General features: G+C 44.9%; 1 protein-coding gene across 2 annotated transcripts in view; it reads right to left on the bottom strand.

The window, feature by feature from the left end:
- Window positions 1–25,471, bottom strand: part of LOC133350388 (anoctamin-1-like) — a 103,434-nt gene that overhangs the window by 5,821 nt on the left and 72,142 nt on the right. For both annotated transcript variants that reach the window (XM_061564722.1, XM_061564721.1), the window contains exons 19-25: window positions 15,759–15,870; window positions 15,297–15,354; window positions 13,393–13,493; window positions 12,829–12,977; window positions 9,937–10,089; window positions 6,083–6,135; window positions 3,471–3,637 (exon numbers count right to left, since the gene is read on the bottom strand). In XM_061564722.1, coding sequence (XP_061420706.1) covers window positions 3,471–3,637; window positions 6,083–6,135; window positions 9,937–10,089; window positions 12,829–12,977; window positions 13,393–13,493; window positions 15,297–15,354; window positions 15,759–15,870 — 793 coding nt within the window. The remainder of the gene's footprint in view (window positions 1–3,470; window positions 3,638–6,082; window positions 6,136–9,936; window positions 10,090–12,828; window positions 12,978–13,392; window positions 13,494–15,296; window positions 15,355–15,758; window positions 15,871–25,471) is intronic.

Below are 25,471 nucleotides of genomic sequence, written 5' to 3'. Positions count from 1 at the left end.
GCTTTACCAACCGTTTTGGATGACGACGCGCTGGCGGTATTTCGATCGATTCTTCCTGAGAAGAAGAAAACATTGAAAGATGTGTACGTGCAAATGGCAGAGGTCTAAGAACCGCCCTCCGATACTCAACGAAAGTTCATGCAGCATAGGCGGGGGAGTTCCAAATCCCTCCTTGCCTACCGTAGCGTTGATGGCGTTGGCTGTGTCAAGCAAGAAGTCCTCAACTCACTGATTATGGGAAGAATGCTGGCTTTGGCAAGGGACATGGGGGTGGTTCTGCCTGCTTGCGGTCATTAGCTGCAAACATCTGGATGGGCCGCCAGATGCCTGAACGTGCACGAGAACCTACAACATTGGACGCAGATGGCTGCATGGACGGGGGATACTGTTCGCGACAGTGAGCCGAAGGGTTGGTCGCCAGTTAGTCATCCACAATCCAGACGATGCCCCTGCGGGGGGTGATCTTGCAGTGGCTGTTCCTCGTTGGGATCGACATTGGGGTGAAGTTCAACATTGCTGGGGGTTCTACGGCCCACGTCAGGGTGACGATGGGGCAGCTCGCTGGCCGGCTGTCACATGCTTCAGGTGTGGCCGGTTGGGCCACTTTGCGCGGGATTGCCGGAGTCGCCCTCGTTCTCCGACTCCGCCTGCTGCTCCGGCTCTGACTCCTTCGTCGACGGCCCAACATCTTCCCATACAGCTGCCTAGCCCTTGACTGCTGCTGCTGATGCCGACCCCATATGATCCAGCCCAGCAGCGACGGACTTCACCACCCTTCCGCTGACTGCCCTGCCTCCTGCCAAGTTGACCCATGCAGGGCTGGACACGGATGCAGGGGATGTTCTGGCGTCGCGGACCCGTTCAAAGATGCCCCAATTTCGTTAACGTTCATATGTGCCTTTGCCTGTGTTGGGTATTCGCCTTACTTCCTTGTTCTTTTTCGATTTAAAGCTTTCGTGACTGCAGGGATTCATCTTCTTGGTTCAATTGTATTTTATTGTTTTATTTTAATTATTTTATTATTTCCCTTCTACGTGACTTTACCGAAAGAACCAAGAAGATGAATTCCTTGTTCTTGCGTTCTTGCGGAGCTTGTTCCGCCGACCGGAATATAAGGAGAGGCAGTGGGAGGACTCGAGGTCGGTGTGGGAAGCCTGGAGTCCGAACTGCATCATCGCCTACCTCTACTCACCACCGGCCATGTGGCAGGCTCTGTCAGCGAAGCCTTCTCTCCTCCCAGCGCGCCGCCAGCCAGCGGCGAGTGTGGAGAGAGAGAGACACGCTGCGACGGTGGAAGAGGGAGAGCCCGCATCACGGCAGTAGAGAGAGAGAAGGAAGCCATCCGGAAAGAGAGAGCGGAGCTGTGCAGTAGTGGTTAATAAAACGGATGCCAGTCAACAGTTGTCGTGGAAGTGCATTATAACAGTAGTATATACTGGCTATAGCAGTAGCTACTAACTCTATAGTAGTATATACTGACTGCAGTAGTATCTACTATCACTACAGTAGTATATACCGACTATAGTAGTAGCTACTATCACTACAGTATTATATACTGACTATATAGTAGTATCTACTATAACTACAGTAATATATATTGACTATATAGTATCTACTATCACTGCAGTAGTATATACTGACTGTTGTAGTATCTACTATCACTACAGTAGTATATACTGACTATATCGTAGTATCTACTATAACTACAGTAGTATATATCGACTGTAGCAGTATCTACTACTATCACTACAGTAGTATATACTGACTGTAGTAGCTACTATCACTACAGTAGTATATATTGACTATATAGTATCTACTATAACTACAGTAGTAAATATTGACTGTAGTAGTATCTACTAACTCCACAGTAGTATATACTGACTATAGTAGTATCTGCTATCACTACAGTAGTATATACTGACTCTATACCAGTATATACTAACTCTACAGTAGTATTTACCTACTCTACAGCGGTATCGACCGACTCTATAGTCGTGTATACCGACTACATAATAGTATATATCGACTCTACAGTACTAGCTTAATAGTGCCGTGGTGAGGCCTAGTCCCGTGCAGAGCCCCCGGCCTTGCCTAGATTGCCCAGCCGGCCGAGGTGGCACCATCCCCCCACCTGCTCTACAGTAGTATGTACTGACTATAGTAGTATCTATAATAGTATCTGCAAACATTGGGGTGGGGGGGGGGGAGAGAAGAGGACATCAAACTGTGAATAATTTACCTTAGCGTTGTGTATTTTTTTTGCATTTATTACGCGAATGATACATTTTCCCCGCCCCCACCGTTCACGTGTGCTTTGCATGCCCAGATGCGTGCTTTGGTGCGCGCTCAGCGTAGTAATATAATAATAAATAGGAACAAATGGTTAACTTCACTAATTTATATTTGACAGATGGGAAAAAGAAATTGCGATTTGTCGGTTGGTGGGCTTATTGCGTCGTACGTGTGTAGTTTGTTGAAACGTAAAGCCAGCAGTTTGTGAGTTAAATGCCTCACAAGGTGTGTCCACACACATACAGACAGACGGACAGACAAAACATGACCTTTATAGGGAAGAAGGGTAAAGATAACGCGTGATATGCATATGAAGGCTGATCAAAGATTGAGTTGCGTAGGTAGCATCTAAAAGCACCCAGCAATCCCCCCTGCCGAGGCAGCTGTACAACCGCTTATTCCGTCTCGCACGACGTAGTTCTGTTCTCTCTATCGCATTATATCCAATTCGCATCCACTTGATAAAAAATATGTTCCCTCATACATTTATCGCGTTATAACCAATTCGCGTTATGAAAACATACGTTATAGGAGAATGGACTGATTATACAAATTTTTAAACAAAAATAAAACTTTTTTTTTTTATTTCTTTCAGGTTATATTGTGATCCAGAATTTTTGCTGTTAAATTTTCTATTCAGGTAAAATTCTCACCCTAACACAGCCACCTTACTCACCAAGCTCGAGGTTTTTGCTTTGCGATCTCCCATTAACATGCTAATCTTTCACATTAACATAGCCACCTCAGGGCGCCTGCCGTGGAGGCTGCTCAATGATCTTACATTATCATGCTAATTTTTACTGGACAGCCCTTTTATTGGTGGGAAAACCCACCACCATCGCGGTCGCTGCCCACCGTTTACATTAACATTGGCTGCTGACATTTGGGCTATGCCCATTTCAAACATTTATAAACAGTTTACCTTTAGAAGCTAACTTCTTCTTCCTGATGATGAACGCTTGTGTTGCGATCTAAACGTCATAGTTTTTGGTTATTTTCTTTGAACCTATCTACGTGACTTTACCGAAAGACCCAAAGAATATGAATTTCTGCAGTCACGAAAGCTTTAAGTCAAGAGTAAAATTTTCTCTCGAGAAAAACTCAATACAAAACGCAATGAAGTACAGGACCTATACGTTATATTTAATATCGTCCACAATTACCACGATTATTTGTACCTGCACAGTGTATAGTTGCTCTCGATTATAATGCCTGGTGCGTAGTCTGACACATTGAAGTAAGACAGTGTGTAGTTGACGTAGCCTCTCAGCGATCCATCAGGACTGTAGAAGTACATGTAGATCAGCCGTGGCACAAAATCTGAAGTCAGGGCAATTACTAGGGCCTGCAAAATGAACACAAGAGTAGATTACATGTGAATCGAGAGAGTACAGGTATGCAAAAAATGCTCACTATACACACAAATCCACAGTACAGGAGATCCTTGTATATGGCTGCTTTCTATTTCGTTGTTTTGACCGATCGTAGGCAATCTCTTTGTATATCAGTTTAGCTATCACGGGAGTTAGTTTTGGCCTTTCGTGGGTATACTGTACCTGGAATGACGGTATCATTGGCTGATACTGTGAGGTGGGGCGGTGCGGGGTGGGCGAGACAGTCAATGGCACCTCAACCTTTGCTGTGCAAGCATTTCGCCGACAGAAATAAAGACCCCCATATAGCCTATTAACAGACTGTTCGGGAAAATGCTGTTAGCAAGCACCTATGATGGCCGGCACAGAACACAAAGGGGTGGGTGGCCAGCACTACGCCCGGGTACCGCTTTTGTCTCCCATGTGGCGACATTTATACATCGCAGTGGGTACTCATTTAAGGCTGAACCGAGCTAGGGGAGGCCCAAGACCGGTTCAAATCATCGTCACTGGTCTTTGGGCGAGAGCAGGATTCAAACTCGGATCTCCGGGTTCGTAGCGCAGCACGCGAACTACTGGAGCACTTCCGCTCCCCACTCACGCACAGACAGACACACACACACCTCCTTTGGGTCATCATCATGGGTAAGAACAGTATTCAGTATTTATACTACTATTTATTGTTTAAAATGTTTTTGTAAAGGGTTTTTACGTGTTTATTTGAATTGTTTGATGTTTTGTTTATTTATAATACAGTGCAGTACTTATTTCAATTGTGATGACTATTTCTGGTTGCCGTTTAGCGAACCCCATTATTGAGGTAAGGAGACCCTGTAATGTAGCCCGTATTTTTTATTGCGTACTCTCCTATTTATATTCCAATTGTGCCATCGGTCTCATATTTAGAATTGTATTTTTTGGAACTCCCATAGTAAACAGGAGATTACCCTCATATCCCAGAACTGTTGCCTGATAAAATAATATATCAGACACTCTTTTAAACAAAATGGCCTATTTGGAGGGATTAACCCTAGTGAAATACAGTCTGTTCTATAACGCTGCGTGTTGTTTTCATAATGCGAATTGGACGTAACGCAATGAATGTATTAGGGAACACTTTTTTTTATAACGCGGATTAAAATGTACTACTATATTTACCCAAGAATGTCAGTGTGTAATGCGCGTGACGTCACTCTACGTCGACCAGCCCCCCTCATTAATAATCATGAACAGGTTATGTCCTCCAAACGGACACCCCTCGTTAATAATAATTAGCAGGTGACGTCAATCCACATGGGGGGTGCGAGGCGCCTCCTCCCCCCTCCTCAGCGTCAACTTATAACCCTCATGAAATAAGTCTGTGTCACCGCGGCCTTACAAATTGCACACGAAAGGATGCAATGAATATCACGTCGCGGTCTGATTTTCGCTTGCAAGTTTCAGATTTACTGCAATATACCCGTCCTTGGACAGGCAAAAGGCTAGTTGGATGTAATACCTTTGAGAGAACGGAACTACGTTACGTGAGTAGGAATAAGCGGTTGTAGCGGCTGCCTCGATGTGGCATCGCACAAGGCAGCGGGATGCTGCTGGATGCTTCTAGATGCTACCCACGTGCCTCAATCTTTGTCCAGCCTGAATACACATCTCACATGTTGTCACAGACTGTACTTAACCCTATGTTAAATATTATTTACCTTAATGCGATATTTCCATAACGCAATGTTCTTCAGGAACACAACTACCGCTTTATAGAACAGACTGCACCTTAATCCATATATAAAAATGAAGTACTGCTTCTTAGGTATACGAGGCAGTGCTAGTGATCTACGGCATGAAGAGCAGTGGAGGCTGCCTTGTATGCACAGTTGCGAGTGGCGTGCCACTTAAATTTGAGCTCTGAAACATTTACTTATACAATTTATTTTCCTTTAAACAAGGAGCTCATAAATACAAAGTTGGCATTTCAAATTTAACTCAGATAGACTAAAAATTAATTAACCCAAAAAATGCCCACGCAAATTAATTGTACATATCGGCATCTCAGTGGCTGAATCAAACCACTCCCATGGAGTTTCACAAAGGGCGCTCTGATTTCCGCCTTTGCTATTAACAGGTACAGACATCCTTCCTCTAACACATCCGTCAATCAATGCATCTTTATTTTACGTGCCAATGTGGCCCTCAGTAAAGTAGGCATCAGTGTACATTACACCTCATAATTTTAACTATAAAAGTAAACCAGATATAGAAAGCACGGGAATTTCATTTAGATTTGTTCATCGTACATATATTGTCAATGGAACTGTAAAAATGCATTTTCGGATCATATAATTGCTCATTATATTTATATAACATGAGCAGAATTATCATGGAAAATTATAGTTTTTTTTTACATGGTTGTGGTGAGTACTCACATTAATGATCACTGCCAGCTTGGCTACTCCATTCAAGATGACATACCATGTACCTGCAATACACAACATGTAAACCCACTCAATAAGCATGTGTAAACCACATGCACTTAAAACAAGGTGAAAAAGTTCAATACGCATACCACATAAAAGCAACATACATCACAAGCCTTTGCAGGATATTAAACCCAGACTTAACAACTGAGGTATCAAACTTGATTTGGAGCTTTCGTGACTGCAGGAATTACTCTTTGGTTCTTTCAGTAAAGTCAGGTAGAAAGAGAAAATAATAAATAAAATAATAGCATACGACGTTTCGATTGCAACATAAGCAATCATCATCATGTACAAATGAACGAGAAAACAAGCCTAGTAAACTTAGAAATATAATCCAGAGAGGGGGGGGGATAGAGAAATTAGCATGTCAATGAGAGATTTAGTAAAATTTGGAAATGCAATGCAACACAGACTCTCTGTGTTGCATTGCATTTCCAAATTTGCGTGTTTTCTCTCTCTTTGTCTCCCCTCGTGTTGTTGCTCTATTATTTACTGCAGTCACGAAAGCTCCAAATCTCTCATTGACATGTTAATTTCTCTACCCCCCCCCCTCTCTCTGCCCCCCTCTATTTAAGGCCTCAACACAGAGGAGTTGTTTCTCTGTGTGCCTATATGTGTGTCTCTCTCTATGTGTCTCTGTGTTATCTCTCTCTGCTTATGTGTCTGTCTACAGTGAGGAAAAAAACGTATTTGATCCCCTGCTGATTTTGTACGTTTGCCAACTGACAAAGAAATGATCAGTCTATAATTTTAATGGTAGGTTTATTTGAACAGTGAGAGACAGAATAACAACAAAAAATCCAGAAAAACGCATGTCAAAAATTTTATTAATTGATTTGCATTTTAATGAGGGAAATAAGTATTTGACCCCTCTGCAAAACATGACTTAGTACTTTGTGGCAAAACTCTTGTTGGCAATCACAGAGGTCAGACGTTTCTTGTAGTTGGCCACCAGGTTTGCACACATCTCAGGAGGGATTTTGTCCCATTCCTCGTTGCAGATCTTCTCCAAGTCATTAAGGTTTCGAGGCTGACGTTTGGCAACTCGAACCTTCAGCTCCCTCCACAGATTTTCTATGGGATTAAGGTCTGGAGACTGGCTAGGCCAATCCACGACCTTAATGTGCTTCTTCTTGAGCCACTCCTTTGTTGCCTTGGCCGTGTGTTTTGGGTCATTGTCATGCTGGAATACCCATCCACGACCCATTTTCAATGCCCTGGCTGAGAGAAGGAGGTTCTCACCCAAGATTTGATGGTACATGGCCCCGTCCATCTTCCCTTTGATGCGGTGAAGTTGTCCTGTCCCCTTAGCAGAAAAACACCCCCAAAGCATAATGTTTCCACCTCCATGTTTGACGGTAGGGATGGTGTTCTTGGGGTCATAGGCAGCATTCCTCCTCCGAACACGGCGAGTTGAGTTGATGCCAAAGAGCTCCATTTTGGTCTCATCTGACCACAACACTTTCACCCAGTTGTCCTCTGAATCATTCAGATGTTCATTGGCAAACTTCAGACGGGCATGTATATGTGCTTTCTTGAGCAAGGGGACCTTGCGGGCGCTGCAGGATTTCAGTCCTTCACGGCGTAGTGTGTTACCAACTGTTTTCTTGGTGACTATGGTCCCAGCTGCCTTGAGATCATTGACAAGATCCTCCCGTGTAGTTCTGGGCTGATTCCTCACCGTTGTCATGATCATTGCAACTCCACGACGTGAGATCTTGAATGGAGCCCCAGGCTGAGGGAGATTGACAGTTCTTTTGTGTTTCTTCCATTTGCGAATAATCGCACCAACAGTTGTCAACTTCTCACCAAGCTGCTTGGCGATGGTCTTGTAGCCCATTCCAGCCTTGTGTAGGTCTACAATCTTGTCCCTGACATCCTTGGAGAGCTCTTTGGTCTTGTCCATAGTGGAGAGTTTGGAATTTGATTGATTGATTTCTTCTGTGAGCAGGTGTCTTTTATACAGGTAACAAGCTGAAATTAGGAGCACTCCCTTTAAGAGTGTCCTCCTAATCTCAGCTCGTTACCTGTGTAATGCGAGCATAAATGGGGTTTGCTGCTGGGCTCTGGCTCGATCACACTGGCCGGGGTATTGGGGGGCGGAGCCAGTATGGGAAGGCCGGATCTGACGATCCGAAGGGGAGGAGTCAGGATCACGTGGGAAACAGGATATAAGGGGGAGCCCGGAAGGGATCGGGGTCAGTTGCGGGAGTAAGAAGGCTGAGCCACGTTGGGTGGCGAGAGGGGATCCGTGCCATCGGCCACGAGGCCGAAGGACCTTCAGCACGCCGTCAGCCAGCGGTGTGCGGAGTGAGGAAGTGGAGGAGCTATTGGAGGAGCGCGCGTGAGCGCGCGCGAGGTGACGCTGGTCCGCTATCAGGACCAGCAGGGTGTGAGGAAGAGCGGAGGAGTTGACGAGGGAGCGCGTGCGGGGTGCGCGCGAAGAGAGGAGCTGACGAAGGAGTGCGTGCGGGGCACGCGCGAGGAGTGTGTGGGGCGCGTGCGGGCTGGAGAGGCTAATCCTAAAGCTGGGCATACTGCTCTAGTACGCTGGGTGGGGGGGAGAGGGTTGGGGGGACAACTCTGCACGATCAAAACACTGCACGTCAAATTTCCTAGTGATGGTAGTGTGCAAGGCTGAAAGTAAAAGGCTGGGGATGTGGATATGAATATAAACTATAAGGCAGCTAAGGTTTAACTTGGTTAATAATATCCTTCCAATGATTGCTCAATTTGAATCCATCTTCTCGGTTGAAGTTATGTCTATGTTTGTATATCTGGATGGCTTCATGGACAAATATTTGGTGGTATCCAGACGGCTTGCAGAGCACTTTGGTATCAGAGAAAACAATATCATGAGAGCCCACCACGTTGTAGCAGTGGTCAGCCATGGCGGAAGAGTTTGTCCTGCCGTGTTTCAAATCTGCCTTGTGCTCTATGTTGTTATAATAATTTATCCCATTAAAATGTGTACATTAGTTTGTGGGTTATTGTGTACATAATAAGGAATGCTAAAAATAATAATCTTCAAAAAAGTAAACTTTGAAGCATTTTTTTATTCAAGCAATTTTAAAAGAACGACTTAAACATGAAATAAACTTTCAGGAGTGCTAACTCAGAAATTCTCCTTTTGCATGGTTCCAATAGTTACAATGGCAGCTTCCACTGAGTTAAGTCCAGTAGCATGCTGAGACCAAGGGAAGAGTGTGGCAATGAGCCAGATTAAATGCTCAGGCCGTGTGTTTGTTTCTGTGGGTATGAAGCCCGCACCGCTGCGGTTGGCGCGTCCCATACACAATATCGCAGCATGCACTTCCCACATACCAAAGCCCCTTTGGCGGTTGCTCATGATGGCCTGGCAGCATAAACGTTACGATTTTAACTTCTTGTCATGTACACGACGCATCATCCTATCCTCTTGCTTTTTTCTACATTGTTTTTCAATACTGTCTGCCGTATTTTTTTTATCTGAGTTATTTTTTGTTCCTAACCTTGTTTCAAATACCTTATCAAATTGGTAATTTTTTACAATACGTTACCACTTTTTCAACTATTTACTTCATGTTCTACTCCAGTAACTTTGATTATTAAATACCTTTCTGTTCATTCTCATGCACACTCGAGCAGCTAAATTGGCAGGTGATAAAGAGGAAGATAAACTTCGCCCTTCATTTAACGATTTATGGAGCATTTATTTACGTACCCATTCAGCGGCACATCGTTTAGTCATTTGCCAAGCCTACTATTCACAGAGGTACTCGGAAGTCTTAAAATTATTTTCGGTAAAATAAATGACTTACCAATGTCCTTGGCTCTCACGGCTGTGGGTCGCCGCAGTTCCGTCACAAACTTTTTCCCATCCAGACGAATCTCAATTACGTTGTTCAACAACGCAAAGAAGGGTGCCAGTGGAAAGGAGGCCACAAACAGTGTGACGAAGCCAAACTGGATCACTGGAAACACAGCACAAGGCAAACATGAGGGAAGCAAAAAGCCCGCAATTTTAATTGTACGGAAACATGTTTATGCATTACTCAAAAAAATATCAGCAGTTCCTGAAGAAGTGCATTGTGGTCCTCTTGGGTCACCCTAAACGTTGTGAGCAAATATGACCGATTTACAGGTGCGGTATTTTGGTGGTGACCTAAGACTGGACCATAATACACATATTCAGGAACTTCTGATGGATTTTTTTTTGTAATGCACATAGGCTGAGTGCTTTTTACATGTGTTTGTGTGGTTTGAAAGTTACGATTTCCAGGCCTGCACTATTGTTGCTTTAAACAAAGGGAGAATTAAAAAAATGAATCACTTCTTTTTTTGGCATTTCGAATTGAACTCGGATCGACTGAAAATGAAAAACATGGTTTTGATCGTTTTTTCTCATCCTTTACACATTTGATGAATACATTTTACTAACTTTGTGAGATTTCTAGGCCCAGGCATACTCTGGTCAAGAAAACACGAGGTTTGCCGTATTATTAATTGTATAAAACATCACTTAAATTAAAATCACCGAACAAGGAACTGAAGATGTATCCACTGGCAGAGCCAGTGGGGGGGGGGCGGGGGGGTACGTGCCTCGATGAGATGATAGGACAATAGTCTGAGTCCATAATTGGCAATAAGTAACGGCAAATCAGTTATAAGTGACTCACAGAATTGTGCACAGTTGAATATATAATACACGACTTCCCTGAAGGCATACCTTCAGCGAGCGCGATGCCGATCACACACGGTTAGAATTCGACCCTCGATCGATGGCTGCACCATCGCCGCACACGCGTCGAATAAAAAGCATAGGACAAGTCTTCACTTACTAACAACTCCTATCATTTTTCATTGCTGGAGGGGTCTTCCCCCCTACCTGAAAATCCTGGCTCTGCCATTGGATGTATCCACACAAATAATATACTCTTCTTGGTTCTTTCGGTAAAGTCACGTAGAATGTAAATAATAAAGTAATAAAAATACAACATAATAAAATAATTGTCACGACGTTATTATGTTTTATTTTTATTATTTTATTATTTCCATTCTACGTGACATTACCGAAAGAACCAAGAAGATGAATCCCTGCAGTCACGAAAGCTTTAAATCAAAAAATAATATACTGTCAAAAAAGTAGAGGTCACGTGAGAACCGTGAGCAATTGCAATTTATTTGGGTCAAAGGTAGAGTTGAACATCTTGAAGTAGTTTTTGTATACAATATACCGTACATATGTGTGGTTTTGTGTGATGGGAGCTTTTTGGCTTTCACCTGCCTTTGTGGAAAGGGTCCCCATATCACAATTGGTATTGTGGCACCAATGTTTCTTTAAGTATTTATTTTTGTTCATAATATTGTAATAAAGCTTTTTGAGACGACTTCTGGAATCCGTCTTTTATTCACTTTAGGTTACAGCTACTTCACGCTGATAATAGGCAACGTAAAGGGACAGATAGACCGACAGAGACGCACTGCCACGTGGCAACTCGGAGCCCCGCTCCCGCGTGGCCCCCTCCTTCATTGTTTCCCATTCTGACCACGTGTCGTTCCTCTCTACCCCTATTTAATACCCGGGTCACGTGGTACGCTTCAGCCAATCCTCGTTAGCCTGCATCGAATCTTCCAGGCTCCCTCGTCAGCTCCCGGGACCACGCCCCTGACTCATCTCCCCATTGGCTGAGGCCAAAGCCAGCAGAACCAATCTCCATAGCTGTCACCCTTCCATCACGTCAGGGCCATGCCCCCAGGCTTCCCCCCCATTGGCTGTAAACCAGGACCGGCAGAGCCAATCACCATGACAAGTTGCGATACATCAGTGAGCCAGATATATTCTCATATTACAATATTACTACATTGACATAGCTGTCAACTCATACGGTTTATCCGTATTCTTGTACAGGGAAATACGGCGATCAGCCAATTCAATATGGGGAAATTGTTTTGTTTTGTCTATGTGTTTGTGTTTCTCCCTTGTGATGGGACTTTGTAGGATGAACTTTGACATGTAAAAGGGCACGGAGTGACCAATAGGTCTGAATTGGTATGTAATAAGATAGGCACTGATAAGGGGTTAACAGGTATGCATTGAATACATCAGAGTCACAGAATTAGAAATGTAGCTTTCTAGTTTTGCTTAAAAATACAGAATAAAGTTTTCTGGGTGTGAATTTGTTCTTCTTAGCTGATTAAAGCAGTTGTATTTTACCTTACTTGTCTTAGCAACTACCTTGGGCACCAGTTTAATGCATATGAGAATGCATTGATTCATTGATGATGTTAACCTCATGCACGATACATGCATTGAATAATTGATTCAATTCATTAGAGTGTGAGGGTGGCTAAACAGTTCTTGAAAAACAAGGCTGTTCGGTAATGAATGTATTTTGATATGTTTCCTTTATTGATAATGATGATGACTTTATAAATACTATTTCATAATAATATGTATGAACCATTTTAACACCAACCAGTTTGTGTGCAAGATAAACTTCCAGGTGACTGCCTGAACAGAAAAAACGTTACTCACCTGATATTATCTGCTCCTAATTTGCCTTAAGTTCACATTTGGTTTTTTTACAAAATATGGCAGCAACGTTCGTGAGAATACTACGGGTGACATTGCAGCTATTGCTGTAAATCAATAACTGATAACGTGAAGGCGTATTGGATACCACCTGTTGTATGTAAGTCATTTTGATTACCCATTTCCATGTACTCTGGATTGAGCCCAGTGAATGGCTCCAGCTCATAGTCCTTGCATCCCAATTCCATCCCATCCTCTTCCGTTAGGTGGCTCGCCTTTTTGTGCTGATCCTTCTTGTGCAGATAACGGCAGAGCTTCTTAATTTTTCTGTTCAGAAGAGCGGGGACAGCCAAACCTACACTGAAGTTAAGCTTAGTGGGTGCAACTTTACAACATGCAACGTTTTGTAACTCAAATGTTGCACAATATAGCGTTATTTGTTTTACTTTGTTGATATTTTTGTACCAGTAACACATTCCAATGTTACCATTCTGACCCTGATTACAGTTACAAAGCATCGTTTTGGGGATTAAATTATGCACTCTGGTTCAGAACGGTAGTAAAATTATGCTAAAATGTGCAACCCGCATTTGAAAAACACATTTTGTATACACATTCACGCAACGACCTTTTATTTGAATAAAGAACAAATAATACATGAAGTTGGTGGAATTTTTTGGAGATTCCTGGAAAGTCAAATATTTTTTTATTGCAAAAGTGCACACGCAGAGTTCATACTCACGGGATGCCAACCTCAAACAGGTTGTTTTGGAGGAGCTGTTTACCCAGCATGATGATACAGAGCTGCAGGGCAAGCTCCTGAAGACATCCACCTGGGGCACACTGTGGACAGCATACACCACTCAGTGGGTGTTCATCAGTAATAATATCTTCAAGGAGGCATTTTCGTCTGTATGTTGCCAGTGCTATAAGTGATAGTCACATATATAAATATAACCAGAACTCACTCCATCCGCAGCGTTTTTATAGGTTCACAGTTTGGTTTTGGGAGCCTGCCCTGGTTAATACTGTGGTGTATATTAACAATAAAAAGTTATTGCATCTGATTCACAGTCGATGTTAAAGATCCAAGGTATTCGAAGAAGAGTAGGCCCATTTGTGTGCCGGCATCATGGTCCACGTTTTAAAGTGATTTACTCTACTGGCACCACGTACAGTGTGCGGTGCGGGCTCCCGGTGAGGGAGCGAGAGGGAGTGTCAGCCAGCCAGGCTTATGTTGAGGCGTGATACACGTGACCAGATGATATTGGAGGGGGGCCACCGGTGGATGGGGGCCATTGGGCGGTCACATGGGAAAAAGGAGCTCTCGGGAGCCTTCAGGAAAGAGCTCGAGAGATCTAGAAGGTGGGCGGGGCGAGGGGCGGAGCCAGCCCCAGCCCAGGCCGATATAATGGGGGCCTCGTGAGGGGCTCGGGGTTCTTCGGGTGGTTGGTGAAGAAGATCCACGTCGGGTTGAAGAAGTCTCTAGCCACGTGGTCCGGGACCCAGCTCGTGGTCCGGACCAGGAGCGTGGTTAGATGGTCGTTCAACGCCCATCTAACCACGCGTGTGTTGAGTTGGTGTAATAAATAGTGTTGCTCCCAAGACAACGTCTGCGACTCAGTTGGACTCACTACACTTTTATGCTGTGTACAATCCTAGTTATAACCGTAGAACACTGTGGCCGATGCATTTTGTGGTTTAGTTGCTGAATGTGCACATTGCAGTGAAGGGAATCCTGTACAGTAGTGGGATTTCCAGCTTGGGATGTTTTTCCTGGTACTCTTTGGATCTTTGATAAGTTCCTTTGGTTGCGACTGAAGAAACTCTCTTGAGGCAACGCACAGTTCTTAAACGCAACGGTTGTGAAGGTGTTGCTTTTCTTTGGTCTCTTAAACTGACCATTATAAATTGAGTGCCCACTGCCTTTCGTGCCAATCACTTCCTGCGCAGAGCTAGTCTTTCACGCAAAATAAATCGCCACCTTTTTTTATAAGGGACATTTTTTTAAAATCAGGATTTGTTTCACCCTCACCAGAAACGTCCCTGCTGGGGTTGAAAACCTCAAGGCCTTTCCAGGGAAGAAAATACATTATTCCTAATGTTTTATGTCATGATGAAACCCACCATTATAACCAACTGGAAAGAGCATGATCCACGAACACTACAGGAATGGGCCAATACATTTTCAGAAATTGCCGCTTTAGAGGATCTAAAACTAAGGGTCAGGGAGGAGGCTTACCACCAAACATGGAACCCATTCACTACCTCTCCTCCAGAGGGCATTGATTTTTAAGAGCATTCATGAGGGCATTTAGGCACTTCCTCCCTCCCCCCCCCCCTTTTCAACTCCTACAGGGGTACCAGGGCAGACACCAGCGGGTTGGAGAGTTTATTGAAGCATTTGATTGAAACATGCGGTGTAGACAGGTTTCCATTGCACTGTAATCCGTAATGTGTTTGTGCAAGAGCTGCCATTTCATATTCATATATTTGTAGGTAATGTGTTGAACAAATAAGATGATGATACAGATCCTAACCAAATATATAAAGACTCTCTGCCTCAGTGTTAAATATTAAACTGTGTGCATTTTAATAATATTTTATTGATAGTTACTCTTAAAAATATTAGGTGACATGTCATACCTCTTCCATGCGATAATTAGGTAAAATGTAGTAGTATTTCTTGGGATAACCGGTTATTCTGTAACAGAGGCAAGTATGACACGTGAATAAAGTACTGTACAATCTTAAAAACGAATTCAAACGCAAAAAAATATATCATACACTGGAAGATGTCCTGTAAATGTATGATGTACTGCTATCAATATCACAAAAGCATGAACAAATTATTCAATGATCAGTACAACATTTATTTATTTTGTTGAAATCTTCAAATTCTTGCCATAACTATATTCGCAACCTAAAATATTATCAAAAATGTAAAACTATTACAAACTATTTGTTTAGCAATTTCCCTCTTCAATTACCTACATTCAAGTACTGTATAGGGAAGATTGTGAACTACGAATGAATGTTGATCATTTTTGTTTAAAATAAAACCTGTGACAAAATAACGCAATATTTATTTGACTTTTTGCAACTTACCTGCCCTTGAGGAAGGCCACGTATATGATGCTGGTATAGGAGTTGACAAACTTCAACATGAAGGACTTGAAAATTAGCCGGGTTTCAAATTCTTCCTCCGTTTTTGGAACCTCTGGAAAGAGATGAAAGTCGCAGGACGCTGGGGTTGTGGACATGGTGTGGAGAGTCCACAGGGCTCCTCTGGCCAGCGGGGACAGGGGCGGCCCTAGACGAGCTGCCAGCAACTGGCGCCCCCGAGGGAAAACATGTTGCCCCTATTTTCCATTTAATGTTTTTTGTAAACGTATTTTTTAAACAGAGGCATAGTTATACGTTTGTCCGTCCATCCGTCCATCCGTCCATCTGTCCAATAAAATTTCATAAAAGTTGAGAAATGGATGATAATGCATATTCCCTCTGTACGCGCACGGGAATTGAAATAATCACATCTTCGTTATTTTATTTGTATATTTTGTATTTGTATTTTTCCCTTGAATTTGGCGCCCCGCTTAACTTGGCGCCCTAGGCGACCGCCTAATTAGCCTATATGGACGGCCGGCCCCGAGCGGAGATTATCTATAGCCCCTGCGAGCGAAATTAAGGGGGCAGTCTTCTACAAATGCTGAAGACTACTCACATCCATCAGTGTGAACACAGTTCCACCACCATCGTCGTCGTCGTACAGTTGTAATTGCTTGCAATGTGGGTTTCCGTAGACAATACAATGATCCATATGTTGAAATAATGACATCCAAATGTGTTCGTGGGTTAGACCACGTAGTGGTGTTATGCCAAAATATATTGTCATTAACCCTCCACCACCCTACAAGATTGTTACATTTCAATAGATAAATTATACGTGCCTATTTAAAATGATCAAATGCTGACCAACACCCAGCAGTGTCTGAAACATTTTCTCGACCGAATCTAACATCAAACGTACGACATTTAATCGAACCACTTTGAGCTAATTTCTGGGTAGTGCACCCAGAAATCACTGAAAGTGCCAGCAAGCTGGGACATGGCTATAACCCCCCACGACCTACACAGGGTAAGGAGACCCTCATCCAGCAGTGGCTTGATAAAGGAGCTGTACACGCAGGAGCGCATAATTATGCATTGTGAATAATAATGAATGATGCGATCGTGCATGTACAAACAAACATAGGACAGTGGCACAGCGTGTTTGAGGTTCGCGTGCAAGTTAAACTTTTTTTTTACCAGGTAAGGCCCACTGAGCTACATAGCTCTTTTATCAGAAGCGACCTGGCCACAAACAATAGCTCAACGACGTGGCTTATCATGTTGAAATTTGTAGCACCCAAATACTCTAAACGCTTGTTTTTAAATGTGGAGCAAAAAACCGGAGGACCCGGAGAAAAATCCACGCGACCATGGGGAGAACATGCAAATATACAGGTACCAGGGTTGGGATCGAACCTACGACCTCCTGTATTCCAGGTGAGGTAGTTCAAGTTACCTTCTGTATACCAGGTGAGGTAGTATAAAGTTACCTTCTTGAAGATGAACTAGTTAAAGCTTATTCTCAAGAAGGTAACTTCATACAGTAATGTGTGATATGTCTAAACTGAAGGTTTAAAATGGAAATTGTTACATTGTAGTACAACATTTATTGTAGCTAGTGTGCTTTTTGATAATTTGTTTAAGTAATAAAATAAACGTTTCATAGCCAATGATGCCATGTAATGTCTAACAAGACAACAGGGCATATACTGAAATACAGAAGAGCATGACATGTTGTCTCATGTGTAAAACCACTGAAAAATAGGCGTCCAGGTGTAACTATAGCTCAAATCACATGTGCGGCGAATATCTCTTCTTATTTTGATGCAAGCATGCTGGTGTCATCACTGCCAAAAATATTAGACATGTTGCCAAGGCGACATGTTCGCCGGTTATGTAAAGACTAGCCTTTTGCCCGTCCAAGGACGGGTGTATTTCACTAAATCTGAAACTTGCAAGTGAAAAGCAGACCGCCACGTGATATTAATCGCATCAATTGGTGTGCAATTTGTAAGGCTGCGGTGACACAGACTTATTTCATTAAAGGTTAACTTCTCTTGTTCATCATGACGTCCTTTTTACTTCTATGTCTCAATATCGTTATGGAGATCATGTGACGTGAGGGTTCTGCCTTTATAGTGAAGGTTGTAAGTTGACGCTGAGGAGGGGGGAGGAGGCACCTCGCCCCCCCATGTGGAGTGACGCCACCCGCTAATTATTATTAATGGGGGGGGGGGGGGGTGTCCATTTGGAAGACGTCACCTCTTCATGATGATTAATGAGGGGGGATGTTCGATGTGGAGTGACGTCACCTGCTCATGATTATTAGTGAGGGGGGGATCCATGTGGAGGACGTCACCTATTCATGGGTCTTTCGGTAAAGTCACGTAGATAGGGTCAAAGAAAATAACAAAAATAAGAAAAAACCACGACGTTTCGATCACAACACAAGCAATCGTCACCAGGAGAAAAAAGAGCTGGAAAGCTGCTGAGGCAGGCTGTTTTAAAGGTTTGAAATGGGTGTCGCCCAAGGGTCATAAACGACGTGGGTGGAGCTAGTGATGTTAAAGTGAGAAATTTGCATTGTAATGTAAGGTCGGAGAGCTACCTCCACGACGACAAGGCACGGAGGTGGCCATTGTATTGTGAGAGATTAGCATGTCAATGTGAGATCGCAGAGCCACCGCCACATCGAGGACACGAGCGATGGCGGCTGTGTTAGTGTGTGACATTTAACCTGTTAATGTAAAACCAGAGAGTCGAAAATAACTACTAACATTGGAAGGTAGGATGGAAACATCACAGCCAGTTATGACTTAAACTGGTTAATAAAGTCCCTCCTATGATTGCTCAGTTTGTACCCATCTTCTCGGTTGAAATTGTGTCTGTGTCTACATATATATGGATGGCTTCATGAACGAATCTTTGTTGATAGCCAGTGGGCTTGCAAAGTACCTTCGTCTTAGAGAAATACATTTCCTGTGAGCCCACCGCAATTAAACAATGATCAGCCACGGCCGAGGTATTGGTCCTATCGTGTTTCAGATCTGCCTTATGTTCAAGAACACGGTCCGAGACATGTCGCTTAGTTTCCCCAATATAACTATTGCGGCAGACACAGCTTAGTTTGCAGACGCCGGGGTATTGCATGTCAGGGATCACATCCTTCACAGATGGGATCAGATCACGAATTTTAAGTACTGTTTAAATCAAACCTGAATCTTGTGTTTGCTCATGATTTTGGAAATCTTTTTAATCCTTTTAATCACCCCTGCTATGTATGATGGTTTTGGTTTAAATTGGGTCCTCAGATGGTTCTTTTCCAACGGTTGGGGTGATAGCTTTATGGATTATGTTGTCTGAATATCCATTCATCTTGAGAGCTTGGTGTACGTGTTACAGTTCATTGGCTAGGTGATGACGGTCAGAAATACATCGAACTCCATGGTGTACATTTTTTACGACAGAATTCTTCTGGGATGGATGGTGGTGGGAGTCAGGTTTTAGGTAGGCTTTCCTGTAGACAGAGTGTCCCATTGAGCCATCTGGTCTCTTTCCAATTAAAACATCCAATAATGGTAACTTGCCATCCTTTTACACCTCATACTCTTAGGTTTTCTCGGTAAAGTCACGTAGGGAAGTACATAAATAAATAATAAAAGATAAATAATAAAAATAGAAGAAATAATAGAAATAAAAAATCACGACGTTTCGGAGGCAACACAAGCTTTCGTCTTCAGGTGGAACCGTCACAGCACGATTGCTGTATCAAGTAAAGAGAAATCCCAAGAGACCCGACCTGGTTGAGGGGGGAGGAGACAGGGTAGGCCCCTGGAGAAGAGTTTTTTTATGATAAGGTTGGTACGGCTGCGGCTGCTGCTGGGACTGAGCCTTTGTTATGTAGACTGGTTGAGCAGGGAGAAGCAATCTAGAACTTTTACACCTCCATGGTGAATTTGATGGTTGGGTGTGTAGTGACATAAGAAGGGAGGGGCTGCTGGGGTCTCTGGGACCCTGGGTGGGCCAGGCGCTTAAACCTCTTGGCACCAGGCGTTGGGTTCCCAGGCGGGTCCAGACGCTTAAGCCTCTTGGCACCAGGCGTTGGGTTCTCAGGCGCTTAAGCCTCTTGGCGCCGCCAACGGGGGGGGGGGGGGGGGGGGGGCTGTGTGTGCTCTGTGGGATGTCTGGTGGCGCACACGGCCCCACCCCTCGTTGGACCAGGCATAAAAGGGGAGCTCCCTGGACGATCAGGGCCCAGTCGTAGCTCAAGACCCAAGACCCAAGACCAACCATCGGAGGACCCTGGGACGCTGTGAGAGCCAGTGGTGGGACTCTGGAACTCCCAACTCTACGACCTTGTAAGGGCGAGTTCCAGAGCGTAGCCAGAGTAGAGTATCTAGGCTGTGTACCTAGGCTGTGTACATAGGCTGTAACAGAGTATCAGGAGTGTTGGAGAGTTGGGCTGTTGGAGAGTGTTGGGTTGTAATAAACAAGTTACCTCTACAAGTGTCTCCGGAACCCGTTACATTAGGCGTCAGAAGTGGCTATGGAGACAAGAAGTAAGCCACGTACCTTCAGTCCTGACGGCGATGTCGAGGAGCAAGCAGCGATGGGGCGGCCAACGCCGGCCGACAGCGACGCTGCACCGCCGGCCGACAACCACGCCGCACCGCCGGCTGAGCAGCTGTCTGCTCCGCCGACCGTCCCCTCTCCAGCGTCGGGAGCAGGGATGGAGAAGGCGCTGCTTCACCTCGCAGAGCTGCTCTGCGCCACCGCCTCCCTCCTGGGCGGGATGCAGTGCTCGCGGCCGATGGCGGGAGGGAGAGAGGAGGCGCAGCGCTCGCCCGAGCCCGCCGCCGCCATTTCCGCCACCGGCATTCCCCCCACGGATGTGGGAGATGCTTCCGGGTGTGTCGTCACTTCTGCCGGGGGAGCAATGACCGCTGGGAGCAACGTCACTTCCGGGCCCAACGTGGTCCAACCAAGCAACGCCGCGTCATCAGCGCTGTGACCTTCACTGCCGGACGACAGCTGGCTTCAACCTAGCATACTGCGTCATCAGCGCTGCGACCGGACAGTGAGGGCGCCATTCTTACTGTAACCGGCGCCGGGGCCGGCACATCGACCGACACGCTGGTCGCCGCCTTTGCTGCTCTGAGCCAAAGGTTGGAGGTCGGGAGACCAGGCCCCTGACACTTCGTCCGTTTACACGCTCCGGATTAATGATTTTTTTGTTGCCATTTTCTTCGTTGTCGTCGGGGAGTCGTGATTGTTGTTGGGTAAACTGTGTGGAGCTTCGCTCGTGAGTGTTGTCAATGTGTGTGCGAAACTTTGCTTGTGATTGTTAACAATATATGGTTTGTATTGAGCTTTGTTCATGATTGTTAATGTATAGCTTGTGCTGTCATTGTTAACGATGTATATACTGTATGGGGCATTTATCTTGAGATGGTGACATGCTGCCAAGGATTTGGAATTGTCATGCTGGCTCTCAAATATCTTGGGGTGCAGATCCTGACCAGGATGGCCCAGCGGGTGTTGCGTGTCTAACACGAGAGTTGTGGTCCCGTCATGCTATGGCTGACGGCTTGACCTGACAGCCCGGAGATAGAGACACTCCGTGGCATGTCTAGCCTAGTGGGCTGTGTGCTCACATGGCTCGGAGAGTGTGGTCCCGTCATGCAATGGCTGATGGCTTGACCTGACAGCCCGGAGATTGAAACACTTCGTGGCATGTCTAGCCTAGTGGGCTGTGCACTCACATGGCTCGGAGAATGTGGTCCCGTCATGGAATAGCTGACGGCTTGACCTGACGGCCCGGAGATTGAGACTCTCCGTGGTGCGTCTGGAGCAGTAGGCTCGCCCTGACGGCCCGGAGATTGAAACACTCCGAGGCGCGTTGAAACAGTGGGCTGGAGATTCGTGGTGTTCAGGTGTAGTTGTCCCGTTACGTTGGGACTGTATCCCTCAGTTGTTAGGGTGCATGTTGTGCAGGGAGTGAACGATGGGTCGTCTCAGCTCAGTCGGTACAGCTATATGCTGCGATGCGAGTCTTGGAGAGAGACTGGGTCTTCTCAGCTCGGTCGGTACAGCTATATGCTGCGATGCGAGTCTTGGAGAGAGACTGGGTCGTCTCAGCTCGGTCAGTACAGCTATATGCTGCAATGCGAGTCTTGGAGAGAGACTGGGTTGAAATTCCCCCCCGATATGGCCGACGTGCGTGGTTTTAGGATGGAGACGCCATGTTGGAAAGGCGGGGGTTGCTAACGGTTGACATGTAATGTCGGTGGTGGTCCTCATTGAGGGCTGCTAGGACGCAAGCACGGGATGCCTTAGAGATGCGGTTCGCGCGTGCGGCCACCATTTATGGACAGGAGCAGGCAGATTTATTTTGTTTGTGTCATGTCAATTTTATATATATATTTAAAAATGTAGATACTGGAGCAGCCCTGAAGTGCGACTTCTTTGTCCAGTACATGGGTCGGCCCTGAAGTACGACTTCTCGACCTGGGACGTAGACAGACGTCCGGATAAGTGTGTGTAGAGGGGTGATAGACATGTTGGTCTTCGCCTTCTCACCACCTGATGGATGGGAGGGTGGCAGGGTGGTGTGGATCCCTGCCATCCATGCGGTGATTGTGTGATTTCGGTTCGATTACCGGTGTTGGTTGTGCATCGAACGCGTCGGTATATTTGTTGTTAATTCCCCGTTTTCTATGCGGATCCCGAGGAGGGCTAGGTGTGCCGTGGGTCGTTTGTTCACGTGTCATTGCTTCATCTTTTTGTTGATTGATGCTTGTATATAGTGTAAAGTTGTACAGGTTGGTTATGGTATTTATGGTTGCTTTCTTGTTCTCTTTTCTTTTCCTGTTGAGGCTTGCGTATTTTTTTTTCTCTCTCTCCCTTTCGTTAATTTAAACTTTCTAATTATTGACAGCCGGGTCGGCTGGAGGCTACGTAGAGGGGGGTAATGTAGTGACATAAGAAGGGAGGGGCTGCTGGGGGCTCTGGGACCCTGGGTGGGCCAGGCGCTTAAGCCTCTTGGCACCAGGCGTTGGGTTCCCAGGCGGGTCCAGACGCTTAAGCCTCTTGGCACCAGGCGTTGGGTTCTCAGGCGCTTAAGCCTCTTGGCGCCGCCAACGGGGGGGGGGGGGGGGCTGTGTGTGCTCTGTGGGATGTCTAGTGGCGCACACGGCCCCACCCCTCGTTGGACCAGGCATAAAAGGGGAGCTCCCTGGACGATCAGGGCCCAGTCGTAGCTCAAGACCCAAGACCAGCCATCGGAGGACCCTGGGACGCTGTGAGAGCCAGTGGTGGGACTCTGAAACTCCCAACTCTACGACCTTGTGAGGGCGAGTTCCAGAGCGTAGCCAGAGTAGAGTATCTTGCCTGTGTACCTAGGCTGTGTACCTAGGCTGTAACAGAGTATCAGGAGTGTTGGAGAGTTGGACTGTTGGAGAGTGTTGGGTTGTAATAAACAAGTTACCTCTACAAGTGTCTCCGGAACCCGTTACAGGTGTATGGAATTTATGTGGTTGAAGAATTGGTTCAGAACTGGTCGGCTATGTGGCCAGATGACGAACGTGTCATCTACGTACCTCTTCCACAAGGACGGACGTAGAGTGGATGCCTGGATGGCATCCATTTCAAATTTTTCCATGAAAACATTGGCTACAACTGGAGATAAGGGAGAACCCATTGGGGTACCTTCAACTTGTTTGTAAAATGTTCCATTCCAGGTGAAGTAAGTGTTGGTGAGGCAGTGTCTCACCAGGGCCAATACATCAGCATTCAGTCCTTGTTTGATCAAATCTTCAATGATTGCAATGGTCATCAATTCCATACACCCAGGCATCATATTAACCATGGAGGTGAAAAAGGATGGGAAGTTACCATTTTTGGATGTTTTAATTGAAAAGAAACCAGATGGCTCAATGGGACACTGTCTACAGGAAAGCCACCCATATGGATGCCTACCTAAAACCTGACTCCCACCACCATCCATCCATCCAAGAAGAATTCCTTCATCAAAACTCTACACCATAGAGCTCGATGTATTTCCGACCGCCATTACCTTGCCAGTGAACTGGAACACGTACACCAAGCTCTCAAGATGAATGGATATTCAGACCACACAATCCGTAAAGCTATCACCCCAACCGTTGGGAAAGAACCATTTGAAGATCCAATCAAAGCCATCACCTTGCCATACATAGCAGGGGTCACTAAAAAGATTTCCAAAATCATGAGCAAACACAAGATCCAGGTTCGATTTAACACAGTACATAAAATTATTGATCTGATCCCACCTGTGAAGGATGTGATCCCTGACATGTAATACCCCGGCGTCTGAAAACTAAGCTGTGTCTGCCGCAGTAGTTATATTGGGGAAACTAAGTCACATGTCCTGGACCGTGTTCGTGAACACAAGGCAGATCTGAAACACGGTAGGACCAATACCTTGGCCGTGGCTGATCATTGTTTTAATTCGGTGGGCTCACACGAAATTTATTTCTCTAAGACGAAGGTACTTTCCAAGCCCACTGGCTATTCACAAAGATTCGTTCATGAAGCCATCCATATATATAGACACGGACACAATTTCAACCGAGAAGATGGATACAAACTGAGCAATCATTAGAAGGACGTTATTAACCAGTTTAAGTCATAACTGGCTGTGATGTTTCCATCCTATCTTCCAATGTTAGTATTGATTTTCGACTCTCTGGTTTTACATTAACAGGTTAAATGTCTCACACTAACACGGCCACCGTCGCTCTTGTCCTCGATGTAGCGGTGGCTCTGCGATCTCACATTGAAATGCTAATCTCTCACAATACAATGGCCACCTCCGCACCTTTGTCGTCGTGGAGGTAGGTCTCCGACCTTACATTACAATGCAAATTTCTCACTTTAAAATCACTAGCCCTGCCGACTTCGTTTATGACCCTTGGGCTACACCCATTTCAAACCTTTAAATCAGCCTATCTCAGCAGCTTTCCCGATCTTTTTTAAATCATTTATATTAGGTTCACTTGCTTGCGTGCTTGCGTGCTTGCTTGCTTACGACCGTGCAAATCTTTCGGTCGTTTTTTAACCCACTTCCCGTGATCCAATCGAGCTGACATTTTGCACACAGACTCGTTGTGCGTGACAATTTATTTTCGTGAAAAAAATTTCCAAAATTTTCCACTTTTTAGGAAAAAATTAATTTCACTAACACAATCACATATTTTTCCTAAACACAGAAAATTATTCAAGAAAACAACAAAAATGTACAATATAAACAATCATACAAAAACTGAAAACCTTATAATCCTTATATACGACTTTCCTTATATTTAATTTAAAATACCAATGTGATAAAAATGAAACTCTTACTTAAGAAAAACAGAAATGAATAATAAAATAAAACCGATGCCACGCATATAAAGCATTTATAGTGAAAAACTTTGTTTTTACGGGTTAATTTTTAACATGTCCAGTAGGGGCGGGTAAGAACGTTACAAGAACAAACAGTACAAAACACGATAGTATACAGAACCATGTAAACACGTCCACAAAATAGGCAAGCATTTGCAACCACAGCTCATCGGTGAAAACGGTCAGAAAAACACAAACTTAATTTCACTTAAGAAAAATGTGCGTCTCAGAATGGAGTTCAAACAGGCGGGCCAACAACACCTTGCCACAAGTATGCAGAAGACGCT

Source organism: Lethenteron reissneri, chromosome 33, assembly GCF_015708825.2.
Source record: "Lethenteron reissneri isolate LAM-NWPU_2019-01 chromosome 33, ASM1570882v1, whole genome shotgun sequence".
Classification (NCBI taxonomy): domain Eukaryota; kingdom Metazoa; phylum Chordata; class Hyperoartia; order Petromyzontiformes; family Petromyzontidae; genus Lethenteron; species Lethenteron reissneri.
The sequence above is the reverse complement of the archived record's forward strand: the minus strand, read 5'-3'. Positions and strand labels throughout refer to the sequence as shown.